General features: G+C 32.6%; 2 protein-coding genes across 3 annotated transcripts in view; one reads left to right on the top strand and one right to left on the bottom strand.

Annotated features, from left to right (window-relative positions):
* The window catches only part of LOC127714199 (ATP-dependent (S)-NAD(P)H-hydrate dehydratase-like), a 123692-nt gene extending 112523 nt beyond the window's left edge, over nucleotides 1–11169 (bottom strand). The window contains exons 1-4 of the mRNA XM_052220222.1: nucleotides 11040–11169; nucleotides 5830–5977; nucleotides 5002–5047; nucleotides 484–572 (exon numbers count right to left, since the gene is read on the bottom strand). Of these exons, the coding sequence (XP_052076182.1) occupies nucleotides 484–572; nucleotides 5002–5047; nucleotides 5830–5977; nucleotides 11040–11100 (344 nt within the window). The 5' untranslated portion in view covers nucleotides 11101–11169. The remainder of the gene's footprint in view (nucleotides 1–483; nucleotides 573–5001; nucleotides 5048–5829; nucleotides 5978–11039) is intronic.
* A 13-nt stretch (nucleotides 11170–11182) lies between these two features.
* Nucleotides 11183–18629, top strand: part of LOC127714204 (coiled-coil domain-containing protein 138-like) — a 48800-nt gene continuing 41353 nt past the window's right edge. Inside the window, exons 1-3 of one of the 2 annotated variants that reach the window (XM_052220228.1) lie at nucleotides 11183–11257; nucleotides 12422–12486; nucleotides 16639–16806. In XM_052220228.1, the coding sequence (XP_052076188.1) occupies nucleotides 11253–11257; nucleotides 12422–12486; nucleotides 16639–16806 (238 nt within the window). In that variant the 5' untranslated portion in view covers nucleotides 11183–11252. Of the gene's footprint in view, nucleotides 11278–12421; nucleotides 12487–16638; nucleotides 16807–18629 lie in introns of both variants that reach the window. The other variant, XM_052220229.1, reaches the window with a different exon arrangement.

The raw sequence follows: 18629 nt of genomic DNA, 5'->3' as shown, positions 1-18629 counted from the left end.
TTGACAAATTATTAAAAATTCTATGGATTTTAATTAAGACGCCCCAGCCACCTTAACCATAGTCTAATCACCAGAATGACATGTTCTAAATATTGAACTGCATCTGGAAAAAGAAAGTATGCTGGATAAGGGTGTAACGAGAACGATTTTCCCAAGTTCACAGAATATAGGTGGAAAATTGAATAAGTTAATGATACTTATTTTCGGCCAAATAAAATAAAATATACAATGAATAATGTAAATGTTTTAGACTAGCAAATTTATGAGCCATTATGGCCGGTCCTACTGGAAGAAGATCGGTAGGCCTGGTAACCTCATAATCAATTATGGCCAATACGGCATTTGGAAGCTATCTATATATGAATGTTATGAGTTAAATATAAGAGAATAATTAAGTTAAAACCAAACACCAAAACAAGGGAAATCGTAAATGATATAAATTTGCATCGAATGAGCAGTATGAAACTATTTAAAACCACTCACAATATTGGATGTACTATTAATTCTGGACTGTAACTTTTGATAACTGGGGATGCTCCTTCGGTGCAGAAAACATGAGACAAATCAGCTCCCTGTCAAATATATCAAAAACATTTTATTACATTTTTTAATACTTAAATCTTTTTTTTAATTCTGAGTGTATTTGTAATTTTTTCTATATGTTGTTTGTTAACTTTGTGTTGATTATTCCAAACAATTAAATTTTTTGGTGTTGCAATGTAATTTTAATCATATACATTTAAACCTTGTTATGTTGAAAACTTGGATGAGAAGAAGTAATTGCTTGCTCTCGGAAAGATTCCTGTTCATGCATTTTAACCTATGAAGAGTCTAACTTCGTTGATTTGAATTCTCTGTTAAGTTGAAAAAATTATATAGTCCTGTTGATAACACTGAATGTTAATGAAAAATTAATGTAAATTGACCCTGATGACTCAAGGTTCTAAAGTAAGAAATTTCGAATAAACATGAGCGCATGATACGCCCATCGCTTTTTCAAAGAATAAAGTTCAATAACTTCTTAATGTCATATCAGAAATTCATGAAAAACTAAAGGGAGGTTATCTTAATAGATATAAACCAGTCACCAAAGTTTCATGATAACTACTCAAAGCATTGACCGAAAACTGAAAAATACCCCCTTTTTTATGAATACAATCACATAACTCTGAAACTTAAAATCTAAACTTTATAAAAATCGAAAGGGAGCTTACATCAATAGATTTAAACTATTCACCAATGTTTCATGAAAACTGCTGAAAGCATTTTTGAGTTAATGTCCAAAAACTGGAAAACCCCCCTTTTTTTAATGAATAAAACCCCATAACTCGGAAACTTAAACTAAAATTTATAAAAATCGAAAGGGAGCTCATGGCAATAGATATAAACAATTCACCAAAGTTTCTTGCAAATTGGTGAAAGTGTTTTTGAGTTATTGTCCGAAAACTGGAAAATCCCTCTTTTTTAATGAAAAAAAACCCAAAACTCGGAAAACTTAAAATCTTAAATTTATAAAAAACGAAAGGGAGCTCACAACAATAAATATAAACAATTCACCAAAATTTCATGCGAATTGGTTGAAGTGTTTTTGAGTTATTGTCCGACATGTTGACGAAGGACGGACGGACAGACGGACAATGGTATATCATAATACGTCCCGTAAACGGGCGTATAAAAATGCATACTTAATGATAACAAGCATTCTGAGAATATTGCATGGCAATACATAGTCCCCTATTGGTTAAAAATTCATTGTATCGGAACAAAATGCTAACTTGATCTATAACTTGTCATGGTGTAAACTATATAACAAACATCAAGTCAATATCTTCAAGCATGACAAAAGTGTGGAAAACTGATTATTTGAGTGAATTTTCTAAGTCCAAGGACAATAACTCTACACTAAATCATCAGACTGGAACAAAATTCGAAATTGATCTGTAACTTAATATGATAAAACTATATATCGATTATCAAATCAATATCTTCAAGCATGACAAAAAAAAAGTATGGAAAACTGATTATTTGAGTGAATTTTCTAAGTTCAAGGAGCATAACTCTGCACAAAATCATCAGACTGGAACAAAATTCGAACTTGATCTGTAACTTGTCATGATAAAACAATACACTAAATATCAAATCAATATCTTCAAGCATAAAAAAAAAGTGTGGAAAACTGATTTGCCAGACTGACAGATGGACAGACAGACGGAGTGCAAACCTAAAGTCCACTTCGATTTCATCCGTAAATTCAAATTGGATGTTTTTTGTATGTAACCTAATCATTTTCACAAGTGATTAAAGCTGTGTAAACATACTTGATTGTATAACAGTTAAAATGGCATATTTATTGTGACCAGTATTTAACACCTTTGTTGATTGTCCAAGCAGAACTTACATGTGATGAACATATTGCACTGTTATGAAAACGAAACGAATTCAAATGACCCAAGCTGAGATTAAATGAAATTTTTGAATGAAAATTCATTGATTACATTTCGTATAAGGCATTGCTTAGGAGGAAGTGTTATCTAAGGTTTCCTTAAATAAATATATTTGAACTCTTATCAATTATTGAAAATTATAATTGATTAATCGAAAATTTTCAATAATCAATTTCCATAAAAATAAAAAATTTAAACCTCAATTCATAAACTATACAAGACAAAATATGAATTAATGAAAGAACCTTTGTAAGCATACCCCACGCCCCACATAGTCACTGGGCGAACAAAATCCTACCAGATTCCTAAGTTTAAAGACTCACGACTCCTACAACATGTACAAGGTCAACTGATAATAATTTCTTGTGTATATAGACATCTAAGTATTATGCCCTCATTTACTACAAAGTTTCATGAAATTCTGTTGTGTGGTTTCAGAGGGGTTGCGCTGAGTTGCAGTAGTAATTTGAAGCCAAAATTCTATGTTCAAAGGAGTGTAACTCTTAGAAAAAATAAAATGCTTCGCTGGGCGCAGCTTGATACGACCGCAGAGGTCGAACCCTGAACAGTTGGGGCAAGTATGGACACAACATTCAAGCTTGATACAGCTCTGAATTTGGATTGTGATTAAATATTTGAGACAGCATAGGTTTCTGACACAGAAAGAATGTGGTCTAAGAACTTGATTTTTTTTTAATTTACCTATTATGGTCCAATGTCCAAAATCAAAATACATGTTTAGATTCAGCATATCAAAGAACCACAGTTATTCAATTTTTGTTGAAATCAAACAAAGTTTAATTTTGGACCCCAACTTGGACAAACTTGAAAACTGGGCCCATAATCAAAAATCTAAACACATGTTTAGATTCAGCATATCAAAGAACCCCAAGAATTCAATTTTTGTTAAAATCAAACTAAGTTTAATTTTGGACCCTTTGGACCTTAATGAAGACCAATTTAAAAAACAGAACCCAAAATTAAAAATCTAAATACATGGTTAGATTTGGCATATCAAAGAACCCTAATAATTTAATTTTTGATGAAATCAAACGAAGTTTAATTTTGGACCCTTTTGACCTCAATATGAACCAATTTGATAGCGGGGTCCACAAATAAAAATTTAAAAACATGTTTAGATTCAGCATATCAAAGAACCCAATATATTCAATTTTTGTTAAAATCAAACAAAGTTTAATTTTGGACCCTTTGGACCTTAATGTAGACCAATTTGAAAACTGGACCCAAAATTAAAAATCTAAATACACGTTTAGATTCGGCATAACAAATAAATAAATGTGGTCAAAGATTTTACAAATCTAATGTGCCATACTGTGCAATTAAAGATTACTTCTTGAAATTTTTCAATATTTGAAATTTGAAAAAAAAATAATATTTGAAGAATAATTCTTTTTAATTTCTGAAATCTGAAATGAGAAAAAATTGACCCCCCACAATTTCTTTTTAACCCTCCCCCCCAAAAAAATTCTTTCCCTCAAGATATGGTCATAATCTCAATTCAAATTTCCAATGGAGTTTGCAACCATAATAACCCATTTAAATTTACCATAGTGCTAACTTAATCTATTTTATAATAGAATTTAAAATATAGTGTCAAATCTTTCATATGGATTTTTTTGTAAAAAAAAAAAAATGCAACATTTGCAGATATTTTTACTGGTCTTCCTTTATAAATATGCATTTCTTTAAACATAATTTAAAAGCAGTGTAAGGGAAGTAACCAAAACGTTGTATTTGGATTACCTCCCTTACACTTTTAAATTATCTTAATTGTTCATTAACCATTACTTTACACATAATTTAAAAGCAGTGTAAGGGAGATAATTTCAATGATGTATTTGATTTATCTCCCTTACACTGCTTTAAATGATGTTTTGTACTAAAGTATTTGTCCATTAACCAGGACAACCTTGTTTTTCCCCCTTTTTTGCCCCAAATTCCTAAACGGTTTGAGCCATAACTCCCCAAAGCAAATCCTAACCATCCCTTTGTGGTATGGAAACTTGTAGTATAATTTCAGAGAGATCCATACACCGTTCCACAATTATTGTCTGAAAACTAGAAAATGCTTATTTTTGGCCCCTAATTCCTTAACTGTTGGTACCATAACCCCCAAAATCAATCCCCACCTTCCTTTTGTGGTATTGAACCTTATGGTAAAATTTCAAAGAGATCCATTCACTTAAACTAAAGTTAGAGTGCGAAAACCAATGTGTCTTCGGACGACGACGACGCCGTCATACCAATATACGACCGCAAAAATTTTTTGCGGTCGTATAAAAATTGAATCATAATTTCCTGTTGAAATGCACATCTACATTGCATGTCCTTATTATCTACAAAGTTTCAAGAAATTCTGTTGTGCATTTTCAGAGAAGTTGCAATGACAAGAATAGGACTGATGGATGGACAGAAGGATCAAAAACATTATACCCTACACAACTTTGTTGCGAAGGGTATAATACAATTCAAATTGGACAACATGTACAGCAGATGAAAAAAATGGTTTCTGCTATAAACATCTGTGTGGACTTACCACTTTTAAAGCTGATATTGCAGCAAAGTATGGAGCTCCTGTATACCTGAAATAAACAGAAATTATGAGTATTGTGTATAGGTTTCATAATGTTTGGTTGGGGCAAACTTAAGTCACAGAATGGAAGCTAAAAATTTTGCAATTTTTGCGATTTATAAAGGGGCATAACTCAATAATGGTTAAAGTGACACTACCCAAATTCAACTTGATCTGTGTTATATCAGTGGAAGGCAAAATTAAACATTGCATTGTATTAAGCATTAATTGCAGTTGATTTAACTATAATCATGGACAAAGAAAGATAACTCCAATTTCAAAAATTACTTGAATAATGACATTGATATTTTTGGAAAAAAAATGAAAAATTTAAAAGGGGCATAACTCTAGAACGGTTAAAGTGACGCCACCAAAATTCAAACTTGATCTGTGTTTTGTGGTAATTAACATTGTGTATAAGTTTGATAACATTTGGTTGAGGCAAACTTAAGTTAGAGAACGAAAACCAATTTTGGGACGTACAAACGGACGTACATACGGACGGACAAGGGTAATAGCAAATATTGATTTCTTCATTTTAGCAAAATTCATACAAGAAAATTGTACCAATGTATGAAGCTTCTCCACTCTTGCTTAAAGAAATGCTTTTGAATAGAGGGAAGATTGCTTATATGTAAATTATTTCACAAACAATAATTCAATCATATAAAGAATTAAAGAACAAATCATAACAACATGTTTAAAACAGTCAAAGTTCGGTGCAATGTTATATTTATCTTAAAAAAGGAATAGTATGTGTCAGTAATACTATGAAAGAGAGTTATAACTTACTCCTTTGATCCTCCAATGACAGCTATCCTCCCTGCCAGACCTTTATGAGCATTAAATGTCAGTGGAGGAATCACAGACTGCGCCATCTCCAATAATAGGCCTGGTTTGTGGTAACTTGTGTGAACCCATTGGAAACTTCCAATTTTGGCTGTAAATAAATGAATATTATATTTGTCATGGAATAGAAGTTACTTTATAATTATAAGTTCCAAAGGGAAGAAATATTCAGAAACAGATATTATAGAATTTTTTATGACATAAGTTTCCATAGGAACTTCTGTTACAAAGAACACATATATGTTCACATAATGCTGAAAATAAACATACTTTTGTTTACTAAAACTATTAGGCTAAAATAGCATAACAATGAAATTTTGTTTACTGTCCTTGCCAGATTCTTCATTTTATTAGATAAATGTTGCAAATTAGGAAATAACAATATTGTATCTTTATCTCGGCCATTGTAAAATTTAGATTTTATTGAGTCAAATCGAGTTTACCTTTTTTTTTAAATTGATTAAATGATGCATTGAATTATAGGCTCCTATTTGGACATAATAACTTACGGTACCATGATTTTCTGAGAACTCCAAAGAACTGAGAACCAATAAATGTTACCTGAAAATCTTTTTTTTTATATGGTGTTATACTGTTTTAATAGATACAAAGTATTTATATATTTTTTTTAAATCTAAGTTCTTCAAATGATGTATTTACTTTTCAAATTTCCATTTATATGTAACAATGTTTAAATGATTAAACAAAACTAATCCTTTGAAACTTTTTTACTCTTATGTTTAAAAACAGGCTCAGTGTGTAAAACCTTCGCTCGCCAACTCGCCAAAGGCAAGTAAGAAACAAATATGGCGAGCACAGATGCCGGGTAACTCCCCAATGTTGCGAGTAATATGAAATACTTCAATTGACCAGAAAAAAAATTCTCTGGCCAGTTGAAGTATTTTGACAGTTGTCAGGCCTTATATTGTCAAAGGTCCATGAATCTTAAGTCTGTTATAAATCTAGTTTCAATGTGTAGTGTTACTAAAAATGATATTCCTAGCTCCTAAACAGTTTATTTATCGCGATTGGCAAACTAAAACATTAATATGATGACTTGACACTTCATTGAATCAGCATGCTAAACCTACTATACTAACCCCACCTCACGGATTTTAATTTCTTAACATGACTGAAATAAACGTATTTTGCATACAGTTGGGTATCAGTGAGTTACAAATAAAACATTTAATATTTATTTTACCTTCCTATGGTCCATGTATGTTTATTTTAAGCAAAATAAAGGATGGACATTGTATTTGTTGACCAGATTTGAAAGCCATTTTTATACTTTTCTGAATGTTCAACAAGTTCAATCGAGAGCAAATTATGAAATAGTAATTTCAAAATGGAAGAGTTTTCAAGGCTAAATAATTTAAACTAACAAAAGGAACTAAAAAAAAAGCAAAACCAGAAACTAAACATAAAAAGGCCTTTGGTGCAGAACAGTGTAAATATTCATGTTTTTTAAATAAAAAATGTGATAATTATAGTAGAAGAGGCTGCTCAATAACTCCAGCATGTGTACTAAGATTTATCCATAATCATGGGAATAAGGAAGTCTGGTTATGACAAAAAAACTTTTGACTTGTCAGTTGTGGTAAAAATGTAGTTGACTGCTCCCTTATATAACTGAGACTACTATATGTAAACAGTAATTTAAATTGTCAAGTTACATGTACCAGTTATATATAGAATAAAATGATGAACATAAGAACATGCATTTAGTAAGTGGAATGGAATAATATGTTTTAATAATTATGTATGTAAAAGACAGCGAATTCCAAAAGTAAATCACTCCCCAAAGTGGCAAGTGGAATTTCAATTTGGCGAGTTGAAATGAAAAGCTGCTCGCCAATTTGGCAAGTAAGAAAAAAAAAAAGGTTTCACACACTGAGGCTGTGTTTAGATATACGCCTAAGGCAGCCTTTGGTTACCTAAAGGTACCTTTGGGTACCCATGATTTGATATTTTAATAATAGGCCGCCTCAGGCATATATCCAAACACAGTCATAGTTATCTACCCATTTAAAAATTACGTCTGCCAGATTGTTATGCAAGGAACTTGTATACCAGACACACACATCGAATCTAGAAGTGAAATTGTACTTTTTTTTTAGTAAAAATGACTTATATTTCAAAATATATACTTTAATATCTATGAAAGCAGTATAACACCATATAAAATAAAGTTTTTCGGGTAATATTTATCAGTTCTTGCGAGTTCTTCGAAATCGTATTACCCAATAACTTAGCATTGTGACATTCGAAAAGTACAGGAAACTGCATGATGTGAAAGTCGTCAATTAATCATTTAATTGAAAAATTTCAGAAGTAGATACATTTTATTTGCCAAATTGATCATATATAGCACAATCTAGATACAAAAGCTAAAATTGTAGATAAACAGTATCTTTTGGACAACTATAAAGCCATTTTTCTCAAAACAATGTCACTCAGGGGAACAAAAAATTGTTTTATGTGAAAACAGCAAAATCATAAACAACACCAAAGATGTTTCAGAACACTTTAACACATTTTTTTCGACAGTTGCAGACAAGATTGGTAGTGATGTGATATACGACCCACAACTCATGCCAGTATCTTGCAAATAAAAGATCAAAACTGCACTAACACAAAATTTGATTTTCAGAAAACAACAACAGAAAAAGTAGCAAAAATTATTAACAAAAATAACATTAAAAAAGCTACTGAAGTAGATGGCATACCAGCAAAAGTAGTGAAATATTGTAAACCGATAATTGTGCCACAGTTAACATTTATAAATCTATCTATAGAAACTGGAGTATTTCCTGATAGACACAAGCAGGCTCAAGTAACACCACTGCACAAGAAAAACAACCAACTTGACAAAGCCAATTATAGGCCTGTCAGCGTTCTACCAATTTTTTCTAAAATTTATGAAAAGGTTTTTGAAATTCAACTTGGTGATTTTTTTGAAATTTTTTTTCATCCCTATCTGTGGGCTTTTAGACGTGGCCATGGGTGTCAGACCACACTGTTACTATTGCTAGAAGATTGGCGTGCAGCATTAGACAAAAACCAGTATATAGCTGCTGTTTTAATGGACCTTTCAAAGGCTTTTGATTGCCTACCACATGAAATTCTGCTTTATAAATTATCAGTATATGGTGTCTCTGCTCATTCTCTTTCACTACTTATATCTTATTTGACAAACAGGAAACAACAAATTAAAATAAATAGTATTCTTAGCAGTTGGGCTGACATTCATAAGGGGGTTCCCCAGGGTTCTATCCTGGGCCCCCTACTATTCAATGTTTTTATCAATGATATATTCTTATCTATAAAAAAATGGAACTCTGTATAATTATGCAGATGACAATACTTTATCTTACTGTAGTCCTGATTATGATGGTTTGATTTCTACTTTGGAATCTGAATCACTCAAACTTATTGAGTGGTTCAAAATAAATAAAATGCAGGCAAACCCCGACAAATTCAGGTCTTAGCAGTTGGGAAAAAGACATATAACAAAAATCCATCTACATGTATACCTATCCAAAGTGCTGATCTTTCGTGTGAGTCAACTATCAAATTACTTGGCATTGACATAGATTATCACCTAAATTTTGATATTCATATTGGTAAAATATGCAGGAAGGCATCTCAGCAACTAAATATTTTGAAACGTTTGGAAGCTTATCTGAAAAAGCTAAGTAAGCTTCTATTTTCCATACATTTATTTTGTCAAATTTCAATTTCTGCCCTTTGGCATGGCATTTTTGTACCGAGAAAAATTAAAATAAAATGCTCCGCTGGGCGCAGCTTGATATGACCACCGAGGTCGAACCCTGAACAGTTGGGGCAAGTATGGACACAACATTCAAGCTTGATACAGCACTGAATTTGAATTGTGATTAAATATTTGACACAGCATAGGTTTCTGACACAGAATGAATGTGGTCTAAGAACTTAAAAAATTTTAATTTACCTATTCAAACCATATCATTATTATTTGCTTTTATATATAAATCAGAAATAACCAATTTAAAATGGAAACTTTTAAAGAAAAAAGAGTGCAAAAACCAATGTGTCTTCGGCTGACGACGACGAAGCCAACGTCATACCAATATACGACCACAAATTTTTTTTGCGGTTGGATAAAAATTTAGAAAAAGTGCAAGAAAGAGCACTAAGGTTTGTGTACGAAGACCATTCAAGCTCATATCAACAGTTGCTTGAAAAGGCTAAGATGCCTTCACTGCATATTAAAAGACAAAGATCAATGGCAATTGAAACTTTTAATATAGTCAATAAATTAGCACCTGTCTGTTTACATGATTTATTAAATGTAAAAGATTGTAAATATTCTTTCAGATATAGTAATATACTGGATATACCACAAGTAAAAACTACACAGTTTGGTAAGAAAAGTTTTAAATTTGCAGCTGCTACTCTGTGGAACAGCCTACCTGACCATTTCAGGACTGAAAACAGTTTTTCTCAATTTAAGAGCCTTATACAGTCTTGGAATGGTTCAAAATGTTGTTGTTCTGCTTGTAGATAAGCTTTTTCATATTTTAGAAGTTGCTCTAACATGTTATTATGCCTTAAAATTTTGCATGTGTGCTATATTTTATTTGGGCTTAATTTTAGTTGTGCTTAAATTTTAGTTGTGCTTCAGCTTTGGCTTTAGATATTTATTTTAGTAGTGCTTTGCATGTATTTCAATAATAATATACCTGTGCTGTTATATATCCTGTCTGCATGTTGTGTGTTTTAATGTTGTGTTTGTGTTACCTTATATTCGGTAAAAAGCTTGTAAGAGCTTATGTTTCTATTGTTATATGTGAACCGAATCAAAATAAAACTTTAGTATTCGTATTCGTATAACTAACTACGAAGTAGTCCAAATAATTATGACGTCTTGAAAGGCTATTATATTTTTTTTCTTTGACGCCTTACATCGAAGGAAGGCGTCAAAGCAAAAATTTAAAAATAGCCTTCCAAGACGTCATAATTATTTGGACTAACTACGCAGTGAAGTATTAGTGCAGTTTTGTTACAGTGTGTTTTACTTCTTAGAAAAAAAAATGGTTAAGATTTATGTCTGTATTTAGAAATAAAACTGTTTTTAGAAGGTAATTGACCAATAAGATAGCAGTGACAACCTGTTGATCCACCACTGGACCTGCTCAAAAGTGAACCTAACAAACTAGCTACGGAAAGCATTTTCCCCGCGGATGGTCCTTGACCTTTTTCTCAACCGTCAGTATAAGTCTAGAGATATTCGAAAGTCTTACTTTTCGGGATGCATCAGGTAGTTAGATCAATTCTCATGTAAAGTCCAGAGAAACAAGAATGAGTCCTGCAGTAAAATCAAGATGGCGTAAGAAACTATAAACAAATGTAGAATTTTCAAACTTAAACTGACATTTTATTGCTTTAGCGCCCTTAAATGCTTGATGCAACTTCTCAGTTGCAAAATTTATTATAGGAGGGTCTTTTGATCATCAGATTTTAGTTAACCTAATGCAAACATGCTGTATTCATTAAGGGTTCTGTTTAAATTCTTGTTCAGACAAGAACAACAGGTTGAGTAAATCTAAATATCGAACATGACATGTATGTCTCGATTGAGCTGAAATGAATCAGGTGTTACATGTTTAAGAAGATATCAGAATAAGAATCATCATACTTTTTTGTAAACATATAATTTATTAGAATTATTATAATATAATTTATGTTTAACTTTCGGTATCACGATTTCCTGGAGGACTCCCTTAGAACTAATTATTGACCCGAGGACCAATAGATTTGACATGAGAACTTGATTTTACATGGTGTTATACTACTTAACAGATATTAAAGTATATAATACATAATATACTGATATAATTTACTTTTATTGAGTAAATACGACTTATATTTTAAAATTATATACTTTAATACTAGTTTAAGCAGTATAACACCATATAAAATCAAGTTCTCGGGTAAGACTTATTGGTCCTCAGGTCAATAAACAGTTCTTGGGAGTCCTCAGGAAATCATGGCACCCTTTAACTTGAGGGTACCTAAAATCTCATCTATTTCGACAGTTTTTTCAACTGCGTTTATTTATTTCAGAAACAGACGAAAGTTTCAATTCTGTGTTTATTTTGTAGATGCATGTATCTTTATTTACTACCTACAACTTACTCTTACAACTGCCGTTAGTGCCAAACATCCGAAAAATTGAATTACTGATGTTTTGTTAAATTAAGTCCCATGTTAGTTGTTTTTCTTAAATTTATTTTATTTTGTTTTGACTGGTTTAGGGATTCATTCCTTTCCACATAAAATTGTATTTAATGTCTAACATTTGCATCTTGGTCAGAATTATTCAGGACGAGAAGGCTTTTCTTTTTTTTTGCCTTTAGACTGTTGACAACATGTTGTTTTTTTCAAATACTAAAGATAACAATCATTATACATACAAAATTATTGAATGATCTTGAACAAAATAAGTGTCGACTACATTTATTATTGCAATTTAAAATCTATATGCTTTCAGGATGAGTAAAGGAAATTTCAGACCAAAGAAAATGGACTTCACAGAAAGTGATGACAGTGATATTGGTAAAATATGTAGAATTATAAAGAATTGTCACAGCTCTGTCAAGTGATTTTATATTTGTAATCATGAATAAAAAGTAGATGTTTCATATATTTTAATGAGACGACTAAACAACACAAAATGCCAAAAGACATCTTAAGGTCAACCAACATAACAATACAGCCTGCAACAAACTATTAGACAAGTGTCTATTACAAATGTTATTTCTAAATATGTCTACTTGATTTAAAATAGCTGTGGATTAATTTATCTGAGACTAAAAAAGATCTGACATCAAAATCCCAAATGACTAAACCATTATTATCGGAGACTAAAAAAGATCTGACATCAAAATCCCAAATGACTAAACCATTAAGATATAATAAAAGAAAAGCACCTACATGTAGTGACAGATAAGCTTGAGTTATTACCTACATCAGCACCATCAGGCCACACCCAAATTTTGGTTTGCCCAAACCCTATCCAAAGGTAGAGACAGTGGGTAGGTAGGTAAGCAGTTTCTTTTTTTTTTCGGCAAAGAGAAATTGAAGTGTCAGAATTTGTTTAGTCTTCATGCCCATCTGATTAAAAAAAACTTTTTCACATCAAGACAATAAAAGATTTTGAGTAGGCAGATATTTTCTGGGTAGGTAGGGTTAGGGCAAACAAACATATTCTTTTTTATGGCCTCAAGTAAAAGCTTGAGTTATTACCTACATCAGCACCATCAAGTAAAAGCTTGAGTTATTACCTACATCAGCACCATCAAGTAAAAGCTTGAGTTATTACTGACATCAGCACCATCAAGTAAAAGCTTGAGTTATTACCTACACCAGCACCATCAAGTAAAAGCTTGAGTTATTACCTACACCAGCACCATCAAGTAAAAGCTTGAGTTATTACCTATATCAGCACCCTCAAGTAACAGCTTGAGTTATTACCCACATCAGCACCATCAAGTAAAAGCTTGAGTTATTACCTACATCAGCACCATCAAGTAAAAGCTTGAGTTATTACTGACATCAGCACCATCAAGTAAAAGCTTGAGTTATTACCTACATCAGCACCATCAAGTAAAAGCTTGAGTTATTACATACATCAGCACCATCAAGAAAAGGCTTGAGTTATTACCTACAGCAGCACCCTCAAGTAAAAGCTTGAGTTATTACCTACAGCAGCACCCTCAAGTAAAAGCTTGAGTTATTAAATAATTACCAACATCAACACCCTCAAGTAAAAGCTTGAATTATTACCTACATCAGCACCCTTAAGTAAAAGCTTGAGTTATTACTGACATCAGCACCATCAAGTAAAAGCTTGAGTTATTACCTACAGCAGCACCATAAAGTAAAAGCTTGAGTTATTACCCACATCAGCACCATCAAGTAAAAGCTTGAGTTATTACCTACATCAGCACCCTCAAGTAAAAGCTTGAGTTATTACCTACATCAGCACCCTCAAGTAAAAGCTTGAGTTATTACCTACACCAGCACCATCAAGTAAAAGCTTGAGTTATTACCGACACCAGCACCATCAAGTAAAAGCTTGAGTTATTACCGACATCAGCACCATCAAGTAAAAGCTTGAGTTATTACCGACATCAGCACCATCAAGTAAAAGCTTGAGTTATTACCGACATCAGCACCATCAAGTAAAAGCTTGAGTTATTACCGACATCAGCACCATCAAGTAAAAGCTTGAGTTATTAATGACATCAGCACCATCAAGTAAAAGCTTGAGTTATTACCTACAGCAGCACCATAAAGTAAAAGCTTGAGTTATTACCGACATCAGCACCATCAAGTAAAAGCTTGAGTTATTACCTACATCAGCACCATCAAGTAAAAGCTTGAGTTATTACCTACACCAGCACCATCAAGTAAAAGCTTGAGTTATTACCTACACCAGCACCATCAAGTAAAAGCTTGAGTTATTACCGACATCAGCACCCTCAAGTAAAAGCTTGAGTTATTACCTACAGCAGCACCCTCAAGTAAAAGCTTGAGTTATTACCCACATCAGCACCATCAAGTAAAAGCTTGAGTTATTACCTACATCAGCACCATCAAGTAAAAGCTTGAGTTATTACTGACATCAGCACCATCAAGTAAAAGCTTGAGTTATTACCTACATCAGCACCATCAAGTAAAAGCTTGAGTTATTACATACATCAGCACCATCAAGTAAAAGCTTGAGTTATTACCTACAGCAGCACCCTCAAGTAAAAGCTTGAGTTATTACCTACAGCAGCACCCTCAAGTAAAAGCTTGAGTTATTAAATAATTACCAACATCAACACCCTCAAGTAAAAGCTTGAATTATTACCTACATCAGCACCCTTAAGTAAAAGCTTGAGTTATTACTGACATCAGCACCATCAAGTAAAAGCTTGAGTTATTACCTACAGCAGCACCATAAAGTAAAAGCTTGAGTTATTACCGACATCAGCACCATCAAGTAAAAGCTTGAGTTATTACCTACATCAGCACCCTCAAGTAAAAGCTTGAGTTATTACCTACATCAGCACCCTCAAGTAAAAGCTTGAGTTATTACCTACACCAGCACCATCAAGTAAAAGCTTGAGTTATTACCGACACCAGCACCATCAAGTAAAAGCTTGAGTTATTACCGACATCAGCACCATCAAGTAAAAGCTTGAGTTATTACCGACATCAGCACCATCAAGTAAAAGCTTGAGTTATTACCGACATCAGCACCATCAAGTAAAAGCTTGAGTTATTACCGACATCAGCACCATCAAGTAAAAGCTTGAGTTATTACCGACATCAGCACCATCAAGTAAAAGCTTGAGTTATTACCGACATCAGCACCATCAAGTAAAAGCTTGAGTTATTACCGACATCAGCACCATCAAGTAAAAGCTTGAGTTATTACCGACATCAGCACCATCAAGTAAAAGCTTGAGTTATTACCGACATCAGCACCATCAAGTAAAAGCTTGAGTTATTAATGACATCAGCACCATCAAGTAAAAGCTTGAGTTATTACCTACAGCAGCACCATAAAGTAAAAGCTTGAGTTATTACCGACATCAGCACCATCAAGTAAAAGCTTGAGTTATTACCTACATCAGCACCATCAAGTAAAAGCTTGAGTTATTACCTACACCAGCACCATCAAGTAAAAGCTTGAGTTATTACCTACACCAGCACCATCAAGTAAAAGCTTGAGTTATTACCGACATCAGCACCCTCAAGTAAAAGCTTGAGTTATTACCTACAGCAGCACCCTCAAGTAAAAGCTTGAGTTATTACCGACATCAGCACCCTCAAGTAAAAGCTTGAGTTATTACCTACATCAGCACCATAAAGTAAAAGCTTGAGTTATTACATACATCAGCACCCTCAAGTAAAAGCTTGAGTTATTTTCTACAGCAGCACCATCAAGTAAAAGCTTGAGTTATTACCTACAGCAGCACCATCAAGTAAAAGCTTGAGTTATTACCTACACCAGCACCCTCAAGTAAAAGCTTGAGTTATTACCTACATCAACACCCTCAAGTAAAAGCTTCAAGTTGCCATCCAGCTGTTTTGATTCAAGCGGTTCAGGTCAGTCATGTGTAGAATAAATGCATGGCCTACCATATTATAAGCCTAGTATCTGTTTCTGTTGACTGGGTCAATAACACTGCTGGTAGACGTTTCATCCCATAGGATATCACAAACCACTTTGTGTTGACATGAAATATCATTTATATATGTTCATTTTCTGTAAATTTACTTCTATAAAAATGTTGAGTTAAATGTTGAGTTATTAGAAACACTAATGTTTTTCTAGCTCCTGATGATGCATAGATTGCCTTTATAGCTGTATTTGGCACAATTTTCAGGAATTTTCTTTTTGTAAAGCTTTTCAACTTTGAATTTGATTAAAGGCCTTCAACTGTGATATGGTTTATATCCCGGAGATGAAGTGTACATCTGATGTACCAAATTATAAGCCTAGTATATCTTTGATGAGCTTTTTCACATACATTTTATACATGTGTAGACCTTTTTCACAATATTTTAGGTCCAAGGTTTAATTTTATATTTGGTTTACCCAAATTGGCTCTATGAATTACAGCAGCAAATTGTTTTTTCTAAAGTTTCTGTTTTCTAGGATTACTTGAAATAAATACATACTCAGCCATTAAGCACTCTATATATTTACAGATTCCACAGTGACCCCTATCAATCCACCAGATGACAATCCACATGGACAGATCATTGAGTCAGACAGTTTGTCAGATTTCTACCTGAATGAAGCAAAACAACGAAAAAATCCAAAACATCAGAGGAAAAAGAGAAACCATTACCACTCTGATCACTCTGCTGATGAAGGTATAGTTAAATTAATGAAAACAATAATAATGTTTTAAATCTAATGACAGCTTTTTTTATATTTTTGGTTTTATTAGACTATAAAAAAACTTGGTGTCTGTGTTTCGTGTATATTAATATTAAAAATTTAATTACACAGAACTTTGTTTATCTGGTCTAGTCAGATTAAATAATTGCAAAACTTGTTGTGTGTTTATGTGTGTGTGTGTTAATAATAATAATCTAATTACACAGATCTGTTTTGATTGGACTATGGCAAAACTTGGTGTTTGATTATGTGTATGTATTGCTACATATGAAATAAGAAGATGTGATATGATTGCCAATGAGACAACTCTCCACCAGATAAAATGACATAATTAACAACTATAGGTCACCTTACAGCCTTCAACCATGAGCAAAACCCATACCGCATAGTCAGCTATATAAGTAATTCTTGACTCCTGCCAACCATGGATCTCCATGAAGAAAGAAAGCTTTGGTGTAATTCTTTAAATTCAGAAATTAAAGCATGCATTTATAATTGCTAATATTTGATTACTGGTAAAAATGGGAGATCTACATTTCAAAACTGAAGTAAGAGAGGTAACCATTGTATACTGCAAACAAAAGGCTGCTGAAAGTAAAAATGAAATACAAATTTTAGAAAATAAGTTAAAATGCTTATATGAAAAATCAAGTAATTCAGAAAATTTTAGAATAGAAATAAATAATGTAGAAAACAATTTACAAAATTTATACATAAAGGAAACTAGAGGTGCACAAGTAAGGTCCCGAGTCATATGGGTAGAAGAAGGGGAAAACAATACAAAATACTTTTTGGGTCTTGAAAAATCAAGACAAACAAAGAAAACTATTTCTGCCCTTAAAAATGATCAAGGTAATATAGTTACAGATTCATCAAATATACTTACTCTTGGAAAAACTACTACCAAAACTTGTATAAAAGTACTGAACCAGACCCTTCCGAAAATAAAAAAATATATTAGTGAAACAAAGATAGATCACTCACTATCCAATAATGATAGTCAACCATTGGGCGGCAACCTAACAATAGAAGAATGCACAAATACTATATTCAATATGAAACTAAATAAATCCCCTGGACTAGATGGTCTAAGTGTAGAATTTTAACGTACTTTTTGGTCAAACCTAAAAGAATCTGCAGTGAAAGTATTTAATACATGTTATCAAAAAAAGAAATAGCATCTCTCCAAAAAATTGGTGGTTTTTCCCTTCTATATAAAAAAAATGATCCATTATCATTAGATAACTACAGACCAATAACTTTATTGAATGTAGATACTAAGCTTATGGCCTATGCCTTAGCGCAACGGTTAAAAGTGGTGTTGTCTAAAGTTATTCATAGTGATCAGAATGGTTATATAAAAAATCGTTACATAGGTTTTAACATTTGCCTGATTCAAGATATTATAGATTACTCAGAAAAATTTAATATAGATAGAGTTTTATTGTTCATCGACTTTTTCAAAGCCTTTGATTCTTTGGAATGGCCCTTCATGTATGAAGCCCTATTACAATTTGGATTACCACACTCCTTCTTAAAATGGGTTAAAACTTTATATAATGATACTAAAGGGTGCCTGTCGAATAACGACTGGATCTCAGAAACCTACAGTCTTCACTGTGGGATAAAACAAGGATGTCCGTTAAGTTCTCTAATTTTTGTCGAGCCTGCGACTTTTGTTGCAGAAAGCTCGACATAGGGATAGTGATCTGGCGGCGGCGTTAGCTAACTTCTTAAAAGCTTTATATTTTAGAAGCTAGAAGACCTGGATGCTTCATACTTTGTATATAGATGC

Source organism: Mytilus californianus, unplaced genomic scaffold, assembly GCF_021869535.1.
Source record: "Mytilus californianus isolate M0D057914Y unplaced genomic scaffold, xbMytCali1.0.p SCAF_9, whole genome shotgun sequence".
Taxonomy (NCBI): Eukaryota; Metazoa; Mollusca; class Bivalvia; order Mytilida; family Mytilidae; genus Mytilus; species Mytilus californianus.
The sequence above is the reverse complement of the archived record's forward strand: the minus strand, read 5'-3'. Positions and strand labels throughout refer to the sequence as shown.